The sequence below is a fragment of the Convolutriloba macropyga genome, chromosome 14, assembly GCF_964194025.1.
Source record: "Convolutriloba macropyga chromosome 14, txConMacr16.3, whole genome shotgun sequence".
Classification (NCBI taxonomy): domain Eukaryota; kingdom Metazoa; phylum Xenacoelomorpha; order Acoela; family Convolutidae; genus Convolutriloba; species Convolutriloba macropyga.
The window spans coordinates 13016326-13033371 of NC_134481.1; the positions used below are offsets into that span (position 1 = coordinate 13016326).

At 33.9% G+C, this 17046-nt stretch overlaps 1 protein-coding gene across 7 annotated transcripts in view; it reads right to left on the reverse strand.

Moving 5' to 3' along the window:
• LOC142353595 (uncharacterized) overlaps nucleotides 1-17046 on the reverse strand; it is a 74989-nt gene that overhangs the window by 14763 nt on the left and 43180 nt on the right. For 6 of the 7 annotated variants that reach the window (XR_012761056.1, XM_075405880.1, XM_075405878.1 and 3 more), the window contains 7 exons: nucleotides 14999-15102; nucleotides 8664-8678; nucleotides 8103-8303; nucleotides 3890-3931; nucleotides 3328-3398; nucleotides 2520-2661; nucleotides 180-362 (listed from right to left, as the gene is read on the reverse strand). Coding sequence is in view for 6 of the 7 variants with exons in the window: in XM_075405880.1 (XP_075261995.1) it covers nucleotides 180-362; nucleotides 2520-2661; nucleotides 3328-3398; nucleotides 3890-3931; nucleotides 8103-8303; nucleotides 8664-8678; nucleotides 14999-15102 (758 nt within the window). In the remaining variant the exon portion in view is untranslated. The remainder of the gene's footprint in view (nucleotides 1-179; nucleotides 363-2519; nucleotides 2662-3327; nucleotides 3399-3889; nucleotides 3932-8102; nucleotides 8304-8663; nucleotides 8679-14998; nucleotides 15103-17046) is intronic. The other variant, XM_075405881.1, reaches the window with a different exon arrangement.

The window sequence follows — 17046 nt, forward strand, 5'->3', positions numbered from 1 at the left end:
TTTTTGAAATCAAACAAAAACTGATCTATAAAGTTTGGCGTGTTAATGTATTTTTGTCTCCTCTCAAACTCCGATTAAATAATTTATGTCTGGCAGCGCATTTGTATTTTTCCGAGTTTTAATCCATTAGGGACCACATTTTTTTCTTGATGTAATGCGCTCGATGAGCACACACTCACTAGTTTGTGTATGGTGTTAACTTTCTCTTTGATCTGTTCTTTGGCCTGGTCCAGTTCTTGTCTGAGTGCCTTGTTCTTGTTGTCCAGATCTCCCCTCTGGGCGTGCAGATCTGCAGAGTAGCCCAGTTTCAGAGAGGACAGCTGGGAGGCCAGCTCATCGTGTTCACTTCGGAATCCAGTTATCTGAACAGTAAAACAGCCTTTGTAAAAAGGATACCAAAGATAACCGCAAGGGTCCAAAAAGATTTTGAGCAATAAACATAAGCAATAACTTAGCCTGGCTAAGATTATATCGAATAGTGAAATTCCCAGGTTGAGGTGCGAGACAAAAGCAAACAAAAGTTTGTGTAAAATAGGAAGGTTAACTCATGTTTAGCAGCTAAACAACAAATTGTGTGTAGAATAAAAAACTGTTTTGTATAGAACTAAAAAATGTATTAAATTAGAAATCAATTGCTGTTAAAACTTAGGTTTGACTTTTCGTGCAGAATCCTAGAATGCAGAAGCAAGTACAAAAAATAAAATCGAAAAAGTCAAAACATTTTATGAAGATTTGCGAACATTGAGCATGAAGCATGAAACAGACGCAGAAAACTAAAACTACAAAATAAACACTTTCATTATAAGGAAGCATTTTCTTAAGCAAAGTTTGAAGAGAAGAGACCGGCATTAGCAAGCACTGAAAGACAATTATGAAAAGCATTAGCAAATGCTCCCTCGAAAATAAAAAAAAAGTATTGTGCCAATTGCGCTTATAAAATTTTTTAAGATTAAGTCTAATAGAGAAAATCAGAAGATTTTAAAAAAGTGTCAGTCAATGCATAAATTCAACGCCTCTTAATTCCACAGGCCAAAAATGCGGTCTTTAGATATGAGGCTGTAATTTTTGTTTTCAATAAGAACCCAATTGATTATAGTACCAATTTGGGCAAATTTTGCCAAAAAATTGCTTTTTGTAGAAAAGTTCTTCCTATAAACAGAAGTGTGGTATTACGGTCCGAACGAGAACATAGGGATGAGTAGGTTTTGATGAAAGATTGCGCTTTGCGCTCTGCAAAACTGAAATACGGTATAGGATTCAAACGATGGAAAAATTTTGATCGTTAATAGGAAACAGGACGACCAGTCAAGAACTTAATAAAATATTACGGTTTTATTAAAACATAGGTCCAGGAATATATCAAAGTTTTCCCTTTTCCATCGTTTTTCATTTGTTTGTTTTCTACATCGCTATGTTGTTCAACAATGGATAATTATGGCCCTTAGATTTAGAATTGATTTTGAAGTGGCAGATTGGTTTTGACAAGAAAAAATGTAGATGTGAGAGCTTCCATCTGCATCAGCGCTCCATCTGCAGTACTGAAGATTTTGGAGCGCTATTGGTAATGTTCAAGCACTTGTTTAAAACATAGCTCTGTAATTTGCAATTTTAATGGAAACTTTCACTTTAAATCATTTTGCACAGCCGACTGAAATAATTAACATAGCCTGCAGATTGCCGGTATAGGTGCAAAAAATTAGACTTGGGTGCCGTATAATAGAGATAGAAACAAGTACAGAATTACAGATCTAAGTTGAAAGCAAATCGACGCCGCTCTAAAAGCTATGTAAAAAAACATTCCGCGATATATGTAATATTTTAAAGAAGAGCGAGAAAAAGGGTGTTTGAGCAAAAATTCGCTTTCTTGCCTGTGGTTTTTGTTCACATGCGGCAATTTTTTTACTATTATTTTTACAAATTTTTCCTGCAAGATAAGCGTCCAGGTAAGCGACGCCTATCCTGCAAGATAAGCGTCCAGATTTTTTTTTTGAATTTTTAGATTTTTCACACACACTATACCATAGGATCACTGCTAACAGTGAACGCTTGGGTATGTTTAGATATCAAACAAAATTGGCAGACTAAGAAACTCATCCTAATTGATGAGCTTCATTGCTAAAAACTGAAAACTGAAGAAAAAAGGAATATTGATAATTAGATTTACTTTAATAATGTTTTTGTTGGGAAGAGCTGTCAAGGCATGGAATAGACTGCAAACAGTTGCAATATGAATTATTTAAAATTTTCATCAACTTTAAAAGATTTAATTCTTTCATAATTGATGACAAAACTGACGACACTTGCTGAATTGTTAGGCATAAACTTCTTAGGCTTGTTTCGTTGCTTTTTTTTGTTTCAAAGGCATTTTCATAGACGTCTGCTTCTTCGATGCTCTGGCATTAATATGCTTAAGGTATTATAATGATACTAATCCTGCGAAATAATAGTCCTTGAATGACTATGATTTGTTTCAAAATGTTTCTCAATTAACTCAACCTCTCGAGAAAGTTCATACATACCTCATCAATGAGGGCCTTCTGAGCTCCCTTGAGAGTGTGTATTGTCTTGTCCTTCAACTCCAACTGTGTCTGAAGAGTCTTTATCTGATCTTCCTGCTCTCCCAAACTCAACTCTAATTCACGCTTTGTCTTTGAAAACTCTCTGAACAAAAACAAACCAACATCCGACACCTCACTGAAAGGTATGGTTTTCATTACACTGCAAATTTTTCTCAGAGTAAATTTTCTCAATTTTTTCACTGTTTTCCTCCATAATTATTTCATGTTTGTATTATCTAATCTGTTAAAAAATTGACAATAAGACAGAAATGGTTACACGACAATTTACCCAATGCCATTCACCCAATGGCCTTTGATCTTTTCGTTCAACCATCCTATTGCAACTAAGCAATAGATATTACAAGGATGTTTTAGTTGTGATAGTTTCATACCAAGTCCCACAGGCCACTTTAGTATGCTAAATAGTCATTCAGGTAATTTTGATAGAAGGGTAAAACAAAATTGGCGTTTGATAAAATGTTTTAGTTTTAGGAAAATTGATGCAGTTTTTCGATAAAAGATGAGTTTTACTTTTAATCGAATTATGAATTTTTTGCGGCGTAATTTTCATATGAATCATTAGTAGAAAAATAACTTCCAGATAATAACTAAGCCTTTTAGATATATTACAAGCATTTTTTTCAATTATGTTATTGTATCGACAGTGTTGCATCTACGTGTAGTGTCTTGGGTAAGGTATTTTCTAGAATCCTAACTGTCCCGAAAGGTATTGTACCCCTGAAAACAGTCTGAATCTGTGATTACTAACATTGCTTGTGCTTCTTTCTCTTTCATCAATTTGTTCTTTTCTTTCTTCAGCTGATCGATTTCATCTCTCTCCTGAAACCACAGCGAAGGTCAAAATGTCAACACAAACCCCGTTTTCTTAAGTCGAGGTTAACTAACGAACATAACCAAGTACAATATGAGTTAAATTAGAAAGTTATGAAAGTCATGAACTCAGAGCGAGACCAGATGAATGCTGATGACTGTTAAGATCTTACAAGATTCCTGTATAAATGCAAAAAATGATGATGTTTTGATATACTGTACGGGAATGGATATTGTACAGTTGTTCTAGGATGGATGTTAATATTCTGAGATTCTGACAAAAATCTTGAGGCGATGCATCTGTGTAAGATTCAATATAAATCTTGGAAGATCCTAGTGTACAAGATAACCATTCGGAATTGTCCAGTGAATTTTAAAACAAAGCGCCTCAAGATTTTAAAAACATTTTTTTCCTGTCGAAGCGAGGTTTGTAAAGAAAAAATTTCTCGTCCTCGACATTTTCAAATTCAGTTTTTTCAAATGGCTTCAAAAAGACTAGCCTTGCTCTCCTGGTTTTGAAGCTGCTCTTTGATGCTCGTTATCTGAAATAAACAACAGTGCTACTCCGGCTGGAAAATGAACAATAGTGCAGATTAATAAACGGGCAATTTAGCGCCATCTGCGTTTAAATATGAGGTTTCCTTTGTTTCTAATTAATCTGTTCTTTGTTTTGTCTTGATGCGAGTAGGATTTTAAAATCAGAACAAATAATGAATTGAGAGATTTGTTTTTGAAACGCTTTCTCTAAAAGCAGAAAGAATCAAACAAATGGAAATTACTGAGATTTTTTCCAACTATAACTCCGAAGCTCTGTTTGGAATGAAACTCATAACGTCAAAATATTAGCTTGCAGCCCGTATTAGGCTATTTTAGGGTAGTGGGAATGGCGGCTGAAAAGGGTTTCCAAACACTCTGATGGGAAAGATCAGTTTTTAGAATTTCAAAATTGTTGAAACGTTATCATGGTTAAAATTGCCGAAACTTAGTGCGCTAGTTTTGGTAGTTTTAAAAATTTTATCGATAACTCAGCGGCAAATTTCGCTCTTTAAAAAAGATAATATTGTAAAACTAGGAAAAAACAAAGAGCGTAATATGAAATGAACTCGTATTTAAACGCTATCATGTCATACAAAATTTATCGGTGTGGAATGTAAATTGACCTTTTTCAAACTTGTCTCTATTTTTTGTGGTAGGTTCTTCGGCAAGCATAAGCTACCCGGAGTCAAGTCCCATAGTAAACCAGTACTGAATCATAATACTTCAATTCTGTGTTTTTACACTTGCCATATTATGATCATGTCACATTTAACCCTGCGCAGACAAAAATCAGACAAATTTGCTTCTAAGAATATACTGACCAGTAAAAAATCTCACTCTTATTTTTTTCTGAGCACCTTAAATTTGCAGTCTTGAAAAATTCTGACCAGCACAATTTGCAATCTGTGGATGTCATGAAAAATTAAAAATAATAAGGCGCCTATTTAAAATAAATACGCCGACAACCATAAATTGATTTTGGTGTGATTTAAATGAACAAGCTCAATCAATAGCAATAAACTTCAAGCGAAACAAAAAATCTAAAAAACGCTCTTTTTAATAACAGACCCATAAATTATAAATCATCATCAAAACCATTATTAAAACATCTATATAGCTATAGAAAAAGAGCATTGAAAAGTTATTTTATGCTTCCATTTAGTGCGTCTTTTGTCTATTCTCTGCCTTACCATCTCATCTCTCCTGTTCCAAGTGGACTGGACATACCTTTGAATTGAATGTGATGTGGCGTGAACAGGATGTCGGGAAAGTATACTTCCCATAATTTTTACTTCATTCAAAAAATGTCAGTTCAGTTAACCATTTTTTGAGTTTCCCCACAGATTTTTTTAAGTACATCTCTTCTTTATTATCATGGTTTTTTCAAAGGGAGTCAACGCAATATTTTGTAAATTCGAAATTTAAAAGTTGAAATTTTTTCAATTTTCCTCTACACACTTCTCTGAGTTCACAAAACACATTGAGAGATAAAAACATACTGCCACTGTAAATTGAGAATAAAATAAGCATGTCATACCTTAGCAAGAAACCCTACTTGTTCAATGTATAACCGGTTAGAGGGATAATGAGGAACAGGAAAGTACAACAAACTCCATATAAAAAGACTATATTCTAGAGCTTACAGCGATTGGCGCAATCGTTAACACATTTGGCTCACAAGCAGGAGATAGTTGTTGACATGTTTGATCTTCGTAACCATTTTCTTCACAGCCATTGTTTGCGCAGAAATTTGAAACTGACATTTTTTTTTGAGACGCTAGAATTGAAATTTCATCCAATTCGATCGCAGACACAATTTTTTAAAGAGATTTCTTCATTTAACAAGATAAACAAACGAGTGCACCCATTTAAATTCAGCGGTTTAGGAAAATTGTCGTTTATTTTTATTGTTGATTTGTTGAATTGTTTTCTGTTGAATTTTTGAAATCTTGACTGATTTATTTTTTTCTTCAATGTGGCGCTATATTTTGTAGTTCAATCAAGCTAATTCAGAAAATTACAAGTACATCCAACTGTTGTGAAAAATCTTTCAGAATATCTGTTTCAACGCCAGTGCTAACTTGTAAGGCACGATGTCATCTCTGGTAGTGACTTCAGCTGAGCTTGCAAAAATGCCTTTAATAAATCTAAGTTTTTGCAAGTTTCATAATCAGTTTATTAATATTGAAAATTAGGATCATCATTTATTGTTATCGCACAAATTTTTATGTATCGGCTGCCCTTCTTCATTTTATGGGGCAGTTCAGGTACTGGATTATTGTTTTAATTAATAATAAATAATAGATAATGATAAACTTATTTAAACAGTTGTTATTAAAATTTGTATTCCAATTGACTGCTGATTTCAAAGTGTTTTCTACTTGAAGATGCCCATGCATATCAGCAGGCAGTTTTTTTTTAAATTGAACAGATATAATGGTTTAAACGGTTGTAAATAAAAATCAGAACAGCATGACCAATTAAATGACAAGGTATGAATTTTAACGAAAATTTTTTTTCATTTTTGAAAAATCACTTTTCACCTCTAAAGTTGGCTTACAGAAGGCAGATTATCATTTATTGCTAAATCGTGGTCTGGTTGAAATCTTTAATTTAATTGAATTAAAATATGTTTCATGCTGTTCAAAAGCATCAGTAAATAAATGTTGTCAACGGTTTCTAAGTTATTTTAGACTGAAATCTTTTCTATATCTTTTTGTTATCGCGTTCCTTATTTTTAAATTTCGAGATTTGTGTTATCTTTAGATTGCAGAATTTACTTTTGCTGGGATAGGATCTTTTCCTTGACTTTGAATTGAAAATTCAAATTCAAATTATTATGTGGAATGCCATATAACATGCCACACGTCACATGAAATGTATTTTTGAGGTAATAATTAATATCTCTTAAATAATGGGGAAAATAATGAATTCATCTAAAATTTTTATTGTATTTTCTCTGTTTCGAGCGACTTAGTTGGTGTGAAATTATCCCTAGTTCGCTTATTCAGCGACAAAAACTCTTATTCATTAGTTTTAACTGAAAAGTCAATATCAATTTATTGACAAAAGGAATATATTTTGACGGCAAGTCAAAAGTTACGAAAAAGTTACTTTAATTTGAAGTAAAGTTTCTGTAACTTGTCTGCTTTGGGTACTAAGGTCTTCTTCCTAATTGCTTAAGTCTTGTAATATTATCGTCAATTCACTTCATTTACTATTGCTGATAAAAAGCATTAGACATAAATTTGAAGTCAAGAATTTCATGTTACCCAAGACGAGGTGCGCAACCCAAGCCAGCTTTGATCACACCATCCAGACCAAAATCGCCTTTGATCAGTCAGACTAGACTCGCGCACTGGGGGTGCCAGACCGATTAGAGTCAAACACTGGGAGTGCCAGACCGACTGGAGTTGCGCACTGAGAGTGCCAGACGCACTTCAGTCGCGCACAGGGGGTACCCAGACTGACGCTTTTAACTGTTGAAGTAGCAGTAATCATTGATATAATGTAGTATTTTCCGAAAATAGATCAAGTATTTTTGTTTATATGTTTTTTGGGTTTTTCGTTAAAAATTATTTATTCTATTTATTCCACACATTGAAAAATGTTCAGCTCGACAGCAATTACCAAAACTTAGTCTTTAGTGTTGTCTATGATGTTCATCAAGTAAAATTGGGAAGTGCTCCCCACAGAAAAAACAGTCCCGTGGGGTTAACTATCTCTTCTTTTAGCGGGGAACAGGCCGTTTTTCGAGCCTCTTGGTTCTGAGCAGACTTTCCAGACTCCAGAGAGGTTTCTGATCAGACCGTACAGAATCTGAAAAGAGCTCTGTTCAGAGTGTCCAGACCATACCACACAACTATCCAGACTAAGCTATGATCAGACTGTGCAGACTCTAGACGGGGCTCTGATCAGACAGTCCAGACTTTAGGTAGTTCCCTGATCAGACCGTGAAGAATTTGGATGGGGTCCTGAACAGGCTGTTCAGGCCGTAGAGAGTGCTGCCAGATTCTGTGAAGTGGTCGCGTCCCCCCCCCCCTCCCCCCTATGCGCGACTCAAGTCTGTGCGGTCAGGGCTGGCTTGAGTCCCGCGCCTCATCCTTGGTAGGCAATAGTGATGGTCTTCTAACAAGGGCAAAAAGTAAAGTGTCTTCAAATATGAAGATAAATTACCTTAGTCTGGAGTAGTTTCTGTATCTTGTCTGTTTCGAGAGTCTTCTCCTTGCAGAGTGCCTTGGCCTCTGCCAGTCTGTCCTCTAAGTCCTCCATCTCCCTCCTGTTGGCAGCCATGTCTGTCTGGAATAGAGACACCCTCTCCTTCAGAGACGAGTTCTCCCTCTCCAAAGCAGACAGCATATCACGGCTCTCACTGTCCTGTCACAAATAGAAGGTACGAACTATCAAATTTTCATTTTGTGAAAAATATGGCACAAAATATCAAAAGACTTTTTGCTCACCCATGGTCGAAATTACCCCCATGATTACCCCCAAACTGGTTTGTCTATGGGGGGGGGGGGGGGAATAATTTTAGGGGGGGGGGAACGATGTGAGATTAGGGGGGTAATGGAGGAGTTCTTAGACTTTACCCCCACAAATTACCCCCGCAAATATCTTTAAAAAGATGTAAGATTACCCTCTAATCTTACATCTTTTCTGGGGTAAAAATTCGGCACGGGCAATACTTTAAAGTTGTAAGCACAACAAAAGTAAAACTTAAGAAAGAAGCTCACTCACAATTCTCACTGTACCCTGACAATTAAAAAAAACTACAGATTGATCTCAAAATAATCATAATAAACTGATTTCCGCCATCAAGAAAATTCACAAGTAAGCAGCACTCATTTAAAAAATGTTTGTCAATGACTGAAAAAGAGGGTGGTTCACCATTGTGCCATGGACCCGTTCTCATTTGTCTCAAAAGAAAAGATAAAACAACCTTATTTCTTATAAAGAGCGAAAAATCAACCTATCAGAGTATAGGAACACCATAATTAAGGGCTTCATTGAATTTTTATGTTATGATTTCTTGATTTCCAAAAATAGAACTCAAAGAAGTTGCGACAAATATGTTGATCTGACGTGCTGTGAAGTCTACTGTATTATGCAAAATACTGTGATTAAAATATGACTATGATTTTTAAGAACTTAGCCACATGCAAGCTCCCAAAATGTTTTCCTAATGATTTTTTGTTGATGATCAATTTTTTTGCTTAATCTTTTGATTTACTTTACTTTATCTAGAATATAATACTTCGGTTATTCACAGAGCGGGTGAAACTTTTTACTCTAGTGATTTTGATTATTATTCTCTGATCTCAAATAATTGCAACTCTGTAATAAACGAATTCTGTCTGCTCTTCACTGGTGACTAATGCTCTCATATTTACTTTTGAAAAAAATCCCTCATAATTCTGTTTATTTTAAAGTCAATGGGTTTTACCCATTTTAAAGTTTTTGAGCCGTAGATGAAAATCCCATATTGTAAAACAGTTTGAAATTATTCTCTTTGGGCTTTAAATAATTGATTTATAGTCAAAACTTTTGATAATCTGTAAAAAAAATGACAGAAGGGCAATTTAAAAAAATTCAACTAGTGCTACAAGCTCACTAAAGCTCAATATATACGCAAATTCAAGCAAATTATTCAAGCAATTTATAGTTCAAGCGTTTCATGCAATTTATAGTTGCAACTTATAGTTGTTTTTTGGACTAGCAGAAGATCTTAAATTTCGAATTGCATGTACCGAAGGTTCATCTTTTTTTTTCACTAGCCAACTTGACGTAATATTCAGAACGTATTCGTGGTCTGTGACTGCAATATTTTTTGTCCTCTTGGTTTGATCGTTTCATCGTCCTCATAAAAACATGTTTCAGCCATTCTGACTAGTATATATCACCAAAATTAGGAGACCCAAAATACAGTCTAGCAGTGCATAACACTTGAGGGAAAAATTTTTCTAGGAAAGCGTCTGTTGTCCAGGAAACAATGTTTTCCCTAATTCCGCAGCATTCAAATTTTTACTGTGTCGAACTTTTTAATGGTCAAGGTAAGAGCAGTTCGTTGAGAACTTAAGCATGAGATGTTAGGTTTTATTTCTTCTATTAATTGTGTAACGCAGTCTATTGTACTTCTGTTCTCCCGAAAACCAAATGGTTGATTTGTCAGATCATCAAGTTTTGTATGGCATGATATTAGCTTGTCGTGACTAGGTCTTTCAAAACTCTTTCTTTGTACTAGAAGTAGATATTGGTCTATAATTGATGGACCACATTTCTCCTCCTCTACATAAACTGATATTACTTTGACAATTATGAGACTATTTCAAACTATGCTTCAAAATATTTTCTTTTGAAGCATAGTTTGAAGAGTGAATTTGAAATTTGTACTAATACGGTAGCTACACTTTTGACCAAAACAAAGCTGAAAATTAAGATTTTAAACAAAATGGGCAGAATACTCGAAACAGCGCTTTTTTTTCTAAACACATGAAATATTTTTCTCATTTTGAGTTAATTCAACAAAGAAACATAACCGACTAACGTCGGGCGAATTGCTCTCAAACGACCGGCGAGCGGTTGGCTTGGTCAGTAGCTAGCCACGGGGGGGGGGGATGCACCGGGGGCTGATGGGGGCAGCACTGGGTGGGGGGGGGGGGCAAAAGCGCGGTGGGGGGTGGAGCCAATAGTGGGGGTGGGGGGTCAACAAAGGGGGGTGTCAACCTCTAAGAACCGCCCCTCACACCATAAGTATAAGTATAAGTCTCCAAGACAGTTTGAGCTGAAACAGACCTGAAAGGCGCTAAGAGCACATAATGCCCGCTGGGCGCTACCTGTTTATCCCGTTTTTGAGGACGAAAAGTCAAAAGCGTCAGACGAAAAATTGGTCAAGCGAAAAATCGCATTAAAAAAAGACCGACAGGACTAATATAATTGCTACAAACTTCGTTTGAGAGCAATTAATAATAATTTTCAACATTGTTTCAAGTGTACAAAACTAATTTTGAAAAAACGAAATGTTCAAATTTTTCCTTCACTTCTGCCCTCAAGTATAGCACTCGCCACCAATAAAGTGTAACATCAGTATAACATCCCGCCACCAATAACAAAATTTTTAAACATAATTGCGCTTTTTGGCAAAAGAAAATTGATTGCTTGGCTTGGGACAAGTTTTAAAAAAATAATTTTTTGCGGCAAATTTTTGATAGTTTTTGCTATTTCATGGCCTCTGAAAGAATGATAGTTTTCAAAAGCTCGACATAGGAATGCAAATTTCATCAAAATTTGTTCCTTTTTTAACTAGTGATGAAAATAATGTCATTTAAGAAGACCTATTATGTCAAAATTTTGAGAATAAATGGTAGAAAATTAACTTCAAAATTTTAATAAGGACCTTAACTGGTTTAGAAATCGTCATAGCACTGAACAGGTTGTTTTGGAATATTTAAAAAATAATGAGCTACGAGTTTTTTTTAAATCCATTTACTGATCTTCTATACCAGTACGGTTTTTCCTACCAATTTTATATAAGTATTTCATTTTCAGTTCGATGGTCTCTTTGGATAAAATTGAAACAAGTGCCTGGGTTTTGAGATAATCAAATATCTAAACAAGTAAACTCAATGGGTGGTAAATTGCAATTGTATGGAAAATGTTGGTGACGTTTCGCAAGACCAATTTAATTCTATTCCACTAACATAAAGCTCAAACAACAAAAATCTTGGCATCCTGGTTTTCTTACACATTTTTCTTCAAATCTGAAAAATTAGAATTAAGTGTAAAAATTCTGCAGCTTGTTCGAGCATCGATTAGCTCGAGTTAATTCACAAATTGGTCAGCTGCCTCCTATTTTTAAAAAAGTTGAATAACTTATAGTTGAAAAACTAAACATGGAAACTGCGTCGCATTTTTGTTCCGACCCCATTTGTGGGGGGAGGAACTATATACTCAAATGGGTATTTTTTGTTCAGACAATTTTGGCCGATCGATATATTCATTGTAGAGAAAAGTGAGTGGTATCATTAAAAAGCTCCTCCAGCGTAGAGTTCGGAATTAAAAAGGTTTTCTATGATTTTCGTGTTTTTCGAGGTGTTATTGGGGTTTAAAGTTTTGTGTGAACACATGATGTTTGGCTTGATTTTGTTCACTTTTTTGTTCAAATTAGAATTTCTTTCTATAAAAATATCAATTCAAAATAAAATTTTATGCTACAAATGAAACAACCTTGTGTTTCTACTAGACGAAAGGTCATGAAAAGTGTAGTTTTCATCTCATAAGGAAGTTCACTATCAAAACAAAGTTCGATTTCAATTTGAGAGCTGATATTTTAAAAACAATTTCATATTTATTTATTTTTTTTCAAGTCACTTAGAGACTAATCATTTTTCATATCAAGGTTCTGTTTATGATAAGCCTCATTCACAGCCAAATGAAGCCCAATGAACAAATAATTGGTTTTCAAGGAATCGCTAATTTTTTATGGCTCCGACTCTGAGTTTTCGTAATTTTTATTGAATATTGGATAATCTTTGAGATTTTAAAAACAATTTGATGTCCCATGACATAGAGTTGTTAACTGAAAGATCAATAGGTTTCTTAGAGAGCAGAATTTTAACCTATGTAGTAGTTTGAGTGGACAGCTAATGGCTCTTAGGACTTTTAAAAATTTTTTTGAAAAGTAAAATTTTGAACATTAACCAATTTTAACATTGTTTCGGTGAACTGTTAGTCATCCTCACCATTGACAGGACACCCTTCCTTTCTACTGCATCTAAAATACATCTGGTTAGACGTTTTTTCTAACTATTGTCTTTACGACTTGGATGGCACGACTTTTCATAACTTTTCGTAAGTTTTGGTTATCTTTTTTCATAATTTTCATATTTTTAAATCCTTTCAAAATATTATCAATATATCCTATTAATGCCAGTTCCCATTGGCATACAGAAGACTTTCAATAGATCGTAGATAAAATTTACAGAGAAAAACGTATGGTTTGAATGGCTTCGACACTGTCTTCTCGCACGTTTCTGCTAATTTTTTGGTTTCTGCCTGTATATGTTGTCATTATCGTAGTCATACGACTTGCTGTGACGACTTATTGATGATTAAGGAACAAAAAAAAATTATTGCAGAAGCATAACTTTTCATCGAAGCTTATTTTTTTATTTATTGATTTCCATTGAAAGCTATTGAAATTAATGGCTCTGATACTCCGGTTTTCTAAAACAATTTGTGGTTTTAATAATTTTGTTCTTGTTTCTTGGTATTTTGAAGTCATTTTCTACAATAAAGAATTTCATTGTTATTGAAAATATTTGTAAATGAAAAAGTTTTCAATGAATTGTTCAATCTTTAATGGTTTGGAAATTTTTCTCAATTTTTTTGAATTTGCCATTTTTGCCTGTTTACTTTTTTATGTAATTGTAAAGAGCTGAGAGGTCGCGTAACTTTCTAACCAACTGGTTAACAAATGAAGCTACCCAATGCAGCAAATTTATAGCAAATAGTCTTAAAAGGATTGATATTATTTGTTTTCAAATCTTTTAACTTTTTATTTTTTTGATATTTTTGTCATTTTTTACCTAATTATCATCGCTGAAAGTCCCTTTCTAATTGCCTGTAGTTCGAATAATAAATAAGCTATTAATTTTACGTCGTAACGCATCTTTTGATTTTTGAAAATTATGCGTTTTCATAAAAGTTTTATTAGTGGTCAATATTTTTGTTCATTTTCTCTTGTTTAAGCACATTCGTGTAACAGCAGATCCCAATGATTTTCGAATGAGGTCAAACTGAAAGAACTTAATCTTTTAGTATAGTTGTATCTGAAATAGTTTAAATAATATTTGAAGTCAACAACAATATTCAGGTAACAGCGAAAGATTTTAAAGGGTTCAATAATTTGAGTCTTCGCAATTCTTTTCTAAGTTTTTCAATTTTTCTTCAACTTTAATTTGTTTTTGTGGCCTAAACTAACCAAAGACAGATTCTATTGTTTTTGGCATTTTAGTAAATCTAGTAAAAAAAAATTTTGTTTAAAGCAGATGGTTTTTAAAACGTTTGTAAATATTTGGTTTAAAAAAAAATTGTTGATTTTTGGATTTCGCCTCATTATTATTTTTTTTGTTATCTAGTCTCTTTAAAATAATGTCCCATTGGCTTTTAGTAATAAAGAAGTAAATTTGTGTGTTTAAAGTTTTTTCTGATTGCATTTTGACGTTGTTACTGGGTGCTTTTAAGTTTAGATTTTGAATCGTAAAAATTTTTTTTCTTTTTGTTTATTTTGTTGTCTATTTTTTCTCCCGTAGTGTTATTAATGCTGTGAGATCTTGTGAGCGTTTTAATGGGGCATGGCATTATGTAATTCATTTTTTAGTTTGTGTCACAATTTTTTTAAAACTCGAAAATCTATTTGGTTGACAGTTATGTCAAAAATGTAGATGAGCGGGGGTCGGAACATCATGTGCGAACGCACATTAACGAGCCTCCTTGTTGTTTTCACTACTCATATTAACTACGATGACAATCTAACCATAATGCATTTACTCCGTTGTGCAATATTTTAAAGACTGGCTGTCAAAGTTGTTTATTAGCATTGGTGTAAAGGTTAAAAAATCAATAAGAACGATACAAAAGCAATAATGTCAAATAGTTCACTAAATTTTGGATAAAACTCGTGAATTAAGATGCAAGAAATATCCATTCAATGAATTGAATACAATCAATCGAAAATCAAAAACGGTAGAAATTTCACATTTTCTTTCTGCTCATGGTTTTAGTTTTCCTAGATTGAAATATGGGGGGGGGGGGGGGGGTATTGAAAATGTTGATTCAGTGCCTGAGTGCACTGAATCAACATTTCGGGTTTATGATTCAAAATTTAAGATATTTCATAGTTTCAAATACAGGGTTAGTGGTCTGAAACACCTTGTACATGATTTAAAATGCCCAGACACAAACACCGTGTATTTAACGATTCCGACTGCCACCTACAGAGTTCAGTTGTGTCTAATAATGTTTCCACGACTTCGGCCCGGGCGCCAGAGACCGGGTGAGGGTCGTTGACTTACCCTTGTGGAGAGTATGTTCTCCATGGTCTGGTGCAGGATGGACACGTCACTCGTGTGGCTGTCCACTGTACTCCTCAATTGCTCCTCTGATGACGTCAGCTGATCTGAAATCACACAGAGCACATTTTCCACTCACCATTGTTTCTTGATACCCATGCAAAGATCTTGCAAATTCAGACAAATCTTGATATTTTCATGGTAAGTACCATCTCAAGATCTTGGCAAGATTTACCAAGATTTAGTATGTTTCTTATCAAGGAGTATCAAGTTTCAGTTCACTGGGTTAACTAATTTTCTCATCACTACATAATCACATCAAACTTATAGACCTAACTACCCAAAACTTTCAACGATGCTCATTTAAACATCTAATGATACGGCTAAACTCATTTTGATCCAATATCACCAAAAATGGGATCTTTTACGTTATTACGCCTTCCCCCCCCCCCCCCCCCCCCCGTAATGGAAAACATCCGTAAAATAATTGTTTGCTTTTCTCTATTTTCTACTGATATGTAAAATAAATAGGCCACATCAATTTGAATACAATTGCTGCTCAAATTTGATGAAGTTGATTTAAAAACCCATTTTTTGATTTGAGGAGTAAGAAACTGGTGTATACTGATGTATTTCGTGAGTAAAAATCGTTGAACTAAAAGTTGCGATCGGCGCTGAATCATGTACGAAAAAAACAAGAGGTCAAAGAAGTTATAAAAGTCGAAAAGTAGTAAAACTAACCTTTAATAACAACAACGACAATATCTCCGAGTTGAGTGTAATGAACGATACAAATAAAGCCTCTATCTTGTTTTGATCAAATCAGAACCACTGTTTTCATTTTTGTATACAATTTAATTTCAACGTAGATTTTTCAAATATTGTTACGCCTTGTATTTATTCTACGTGATTAGAAACCAAACTGCATTGAACAAACTTTGTCTGTTTTTCTATACGATATAAATAAAAAGCTTTGTTTAGTTCTTAACTCGACAGTTTTTCTCATCGATTCAACTGAGCGCTTAAATCGCAAAAAAATATTATAGATGTACTACTTCTGAAGTTTGTTTGAACGTCGAGATTACCTTGGATTATTATAACTAACTTTACCTTTTAATAGTTTAAGTTAAATTAAATTTTGGTATGTTAATTTTTACCATCACGTAATATGCACAATTTGTGATGCGTATTATAAAAGAAAGTTTTGCGTCTCAATGATCTTAAAAATGTATTCAGTATGCTGAAAAATTTCTGTTGCATACGACAGTCAAAAAAATCCTCAACTAAGAGGATATAAAACCAAAGTAAAATTATCCGTTGTTCTATTGATAAAACGTTTTTATGTTTATGCACAAAAATTTCTTTTTATACGGTCTCAGTTGATTCGGAAAATAGATTGATTTACAGCATATTTCATCGTAAACACTTTTTTCAGGTGATTACACCTGGAACATTTAGGGTAAAAAGCACCTAAACTGCAATTCAAGTACTTTTTAGTTATCTGTGCACCTGAATCTAACTTGAACTTCCAATTACAGAGTATCTAAGTTAATTACATAGTAATTAACTTGAACTTCTAATTACGGTGTATCTAAATAAGTGCAACATACAAAAACTAATTAAAAGTATTTTCTCGATGAAGAAACAAGAATCATATGAAAGTAAATTTATTCAGATAACGGAGAATCAACTTTGTACAGGATGAGAAAAACAAGAAGAAGGCAAAAAAGCGAGCAAGAATTCCTTGTGGTAGAGTGATCCAACATCAAGCATCAAAATCATTTGCTATGATTAAAGTTTTTGTTTCAAATTCTTTGTCTTAAAATATTTTCATTTTTTTCTGGATATTTGCAGCAGAGAAAAACAAAACTTATGTTAAAGTTTCTGGTGTTTAATACGTTTTTTATACACTATGTTGAGAGCTTTAAAACGTTTTCAAGGCAGGGGTTTACTCGTTAATCAAAGTGTTACACCATAAAAAGGTAAACGCTGAGATAAATAAAACTCATCCATGAGAGAAGACAGACTAAATTGTTCCAAAGTCGCATGGT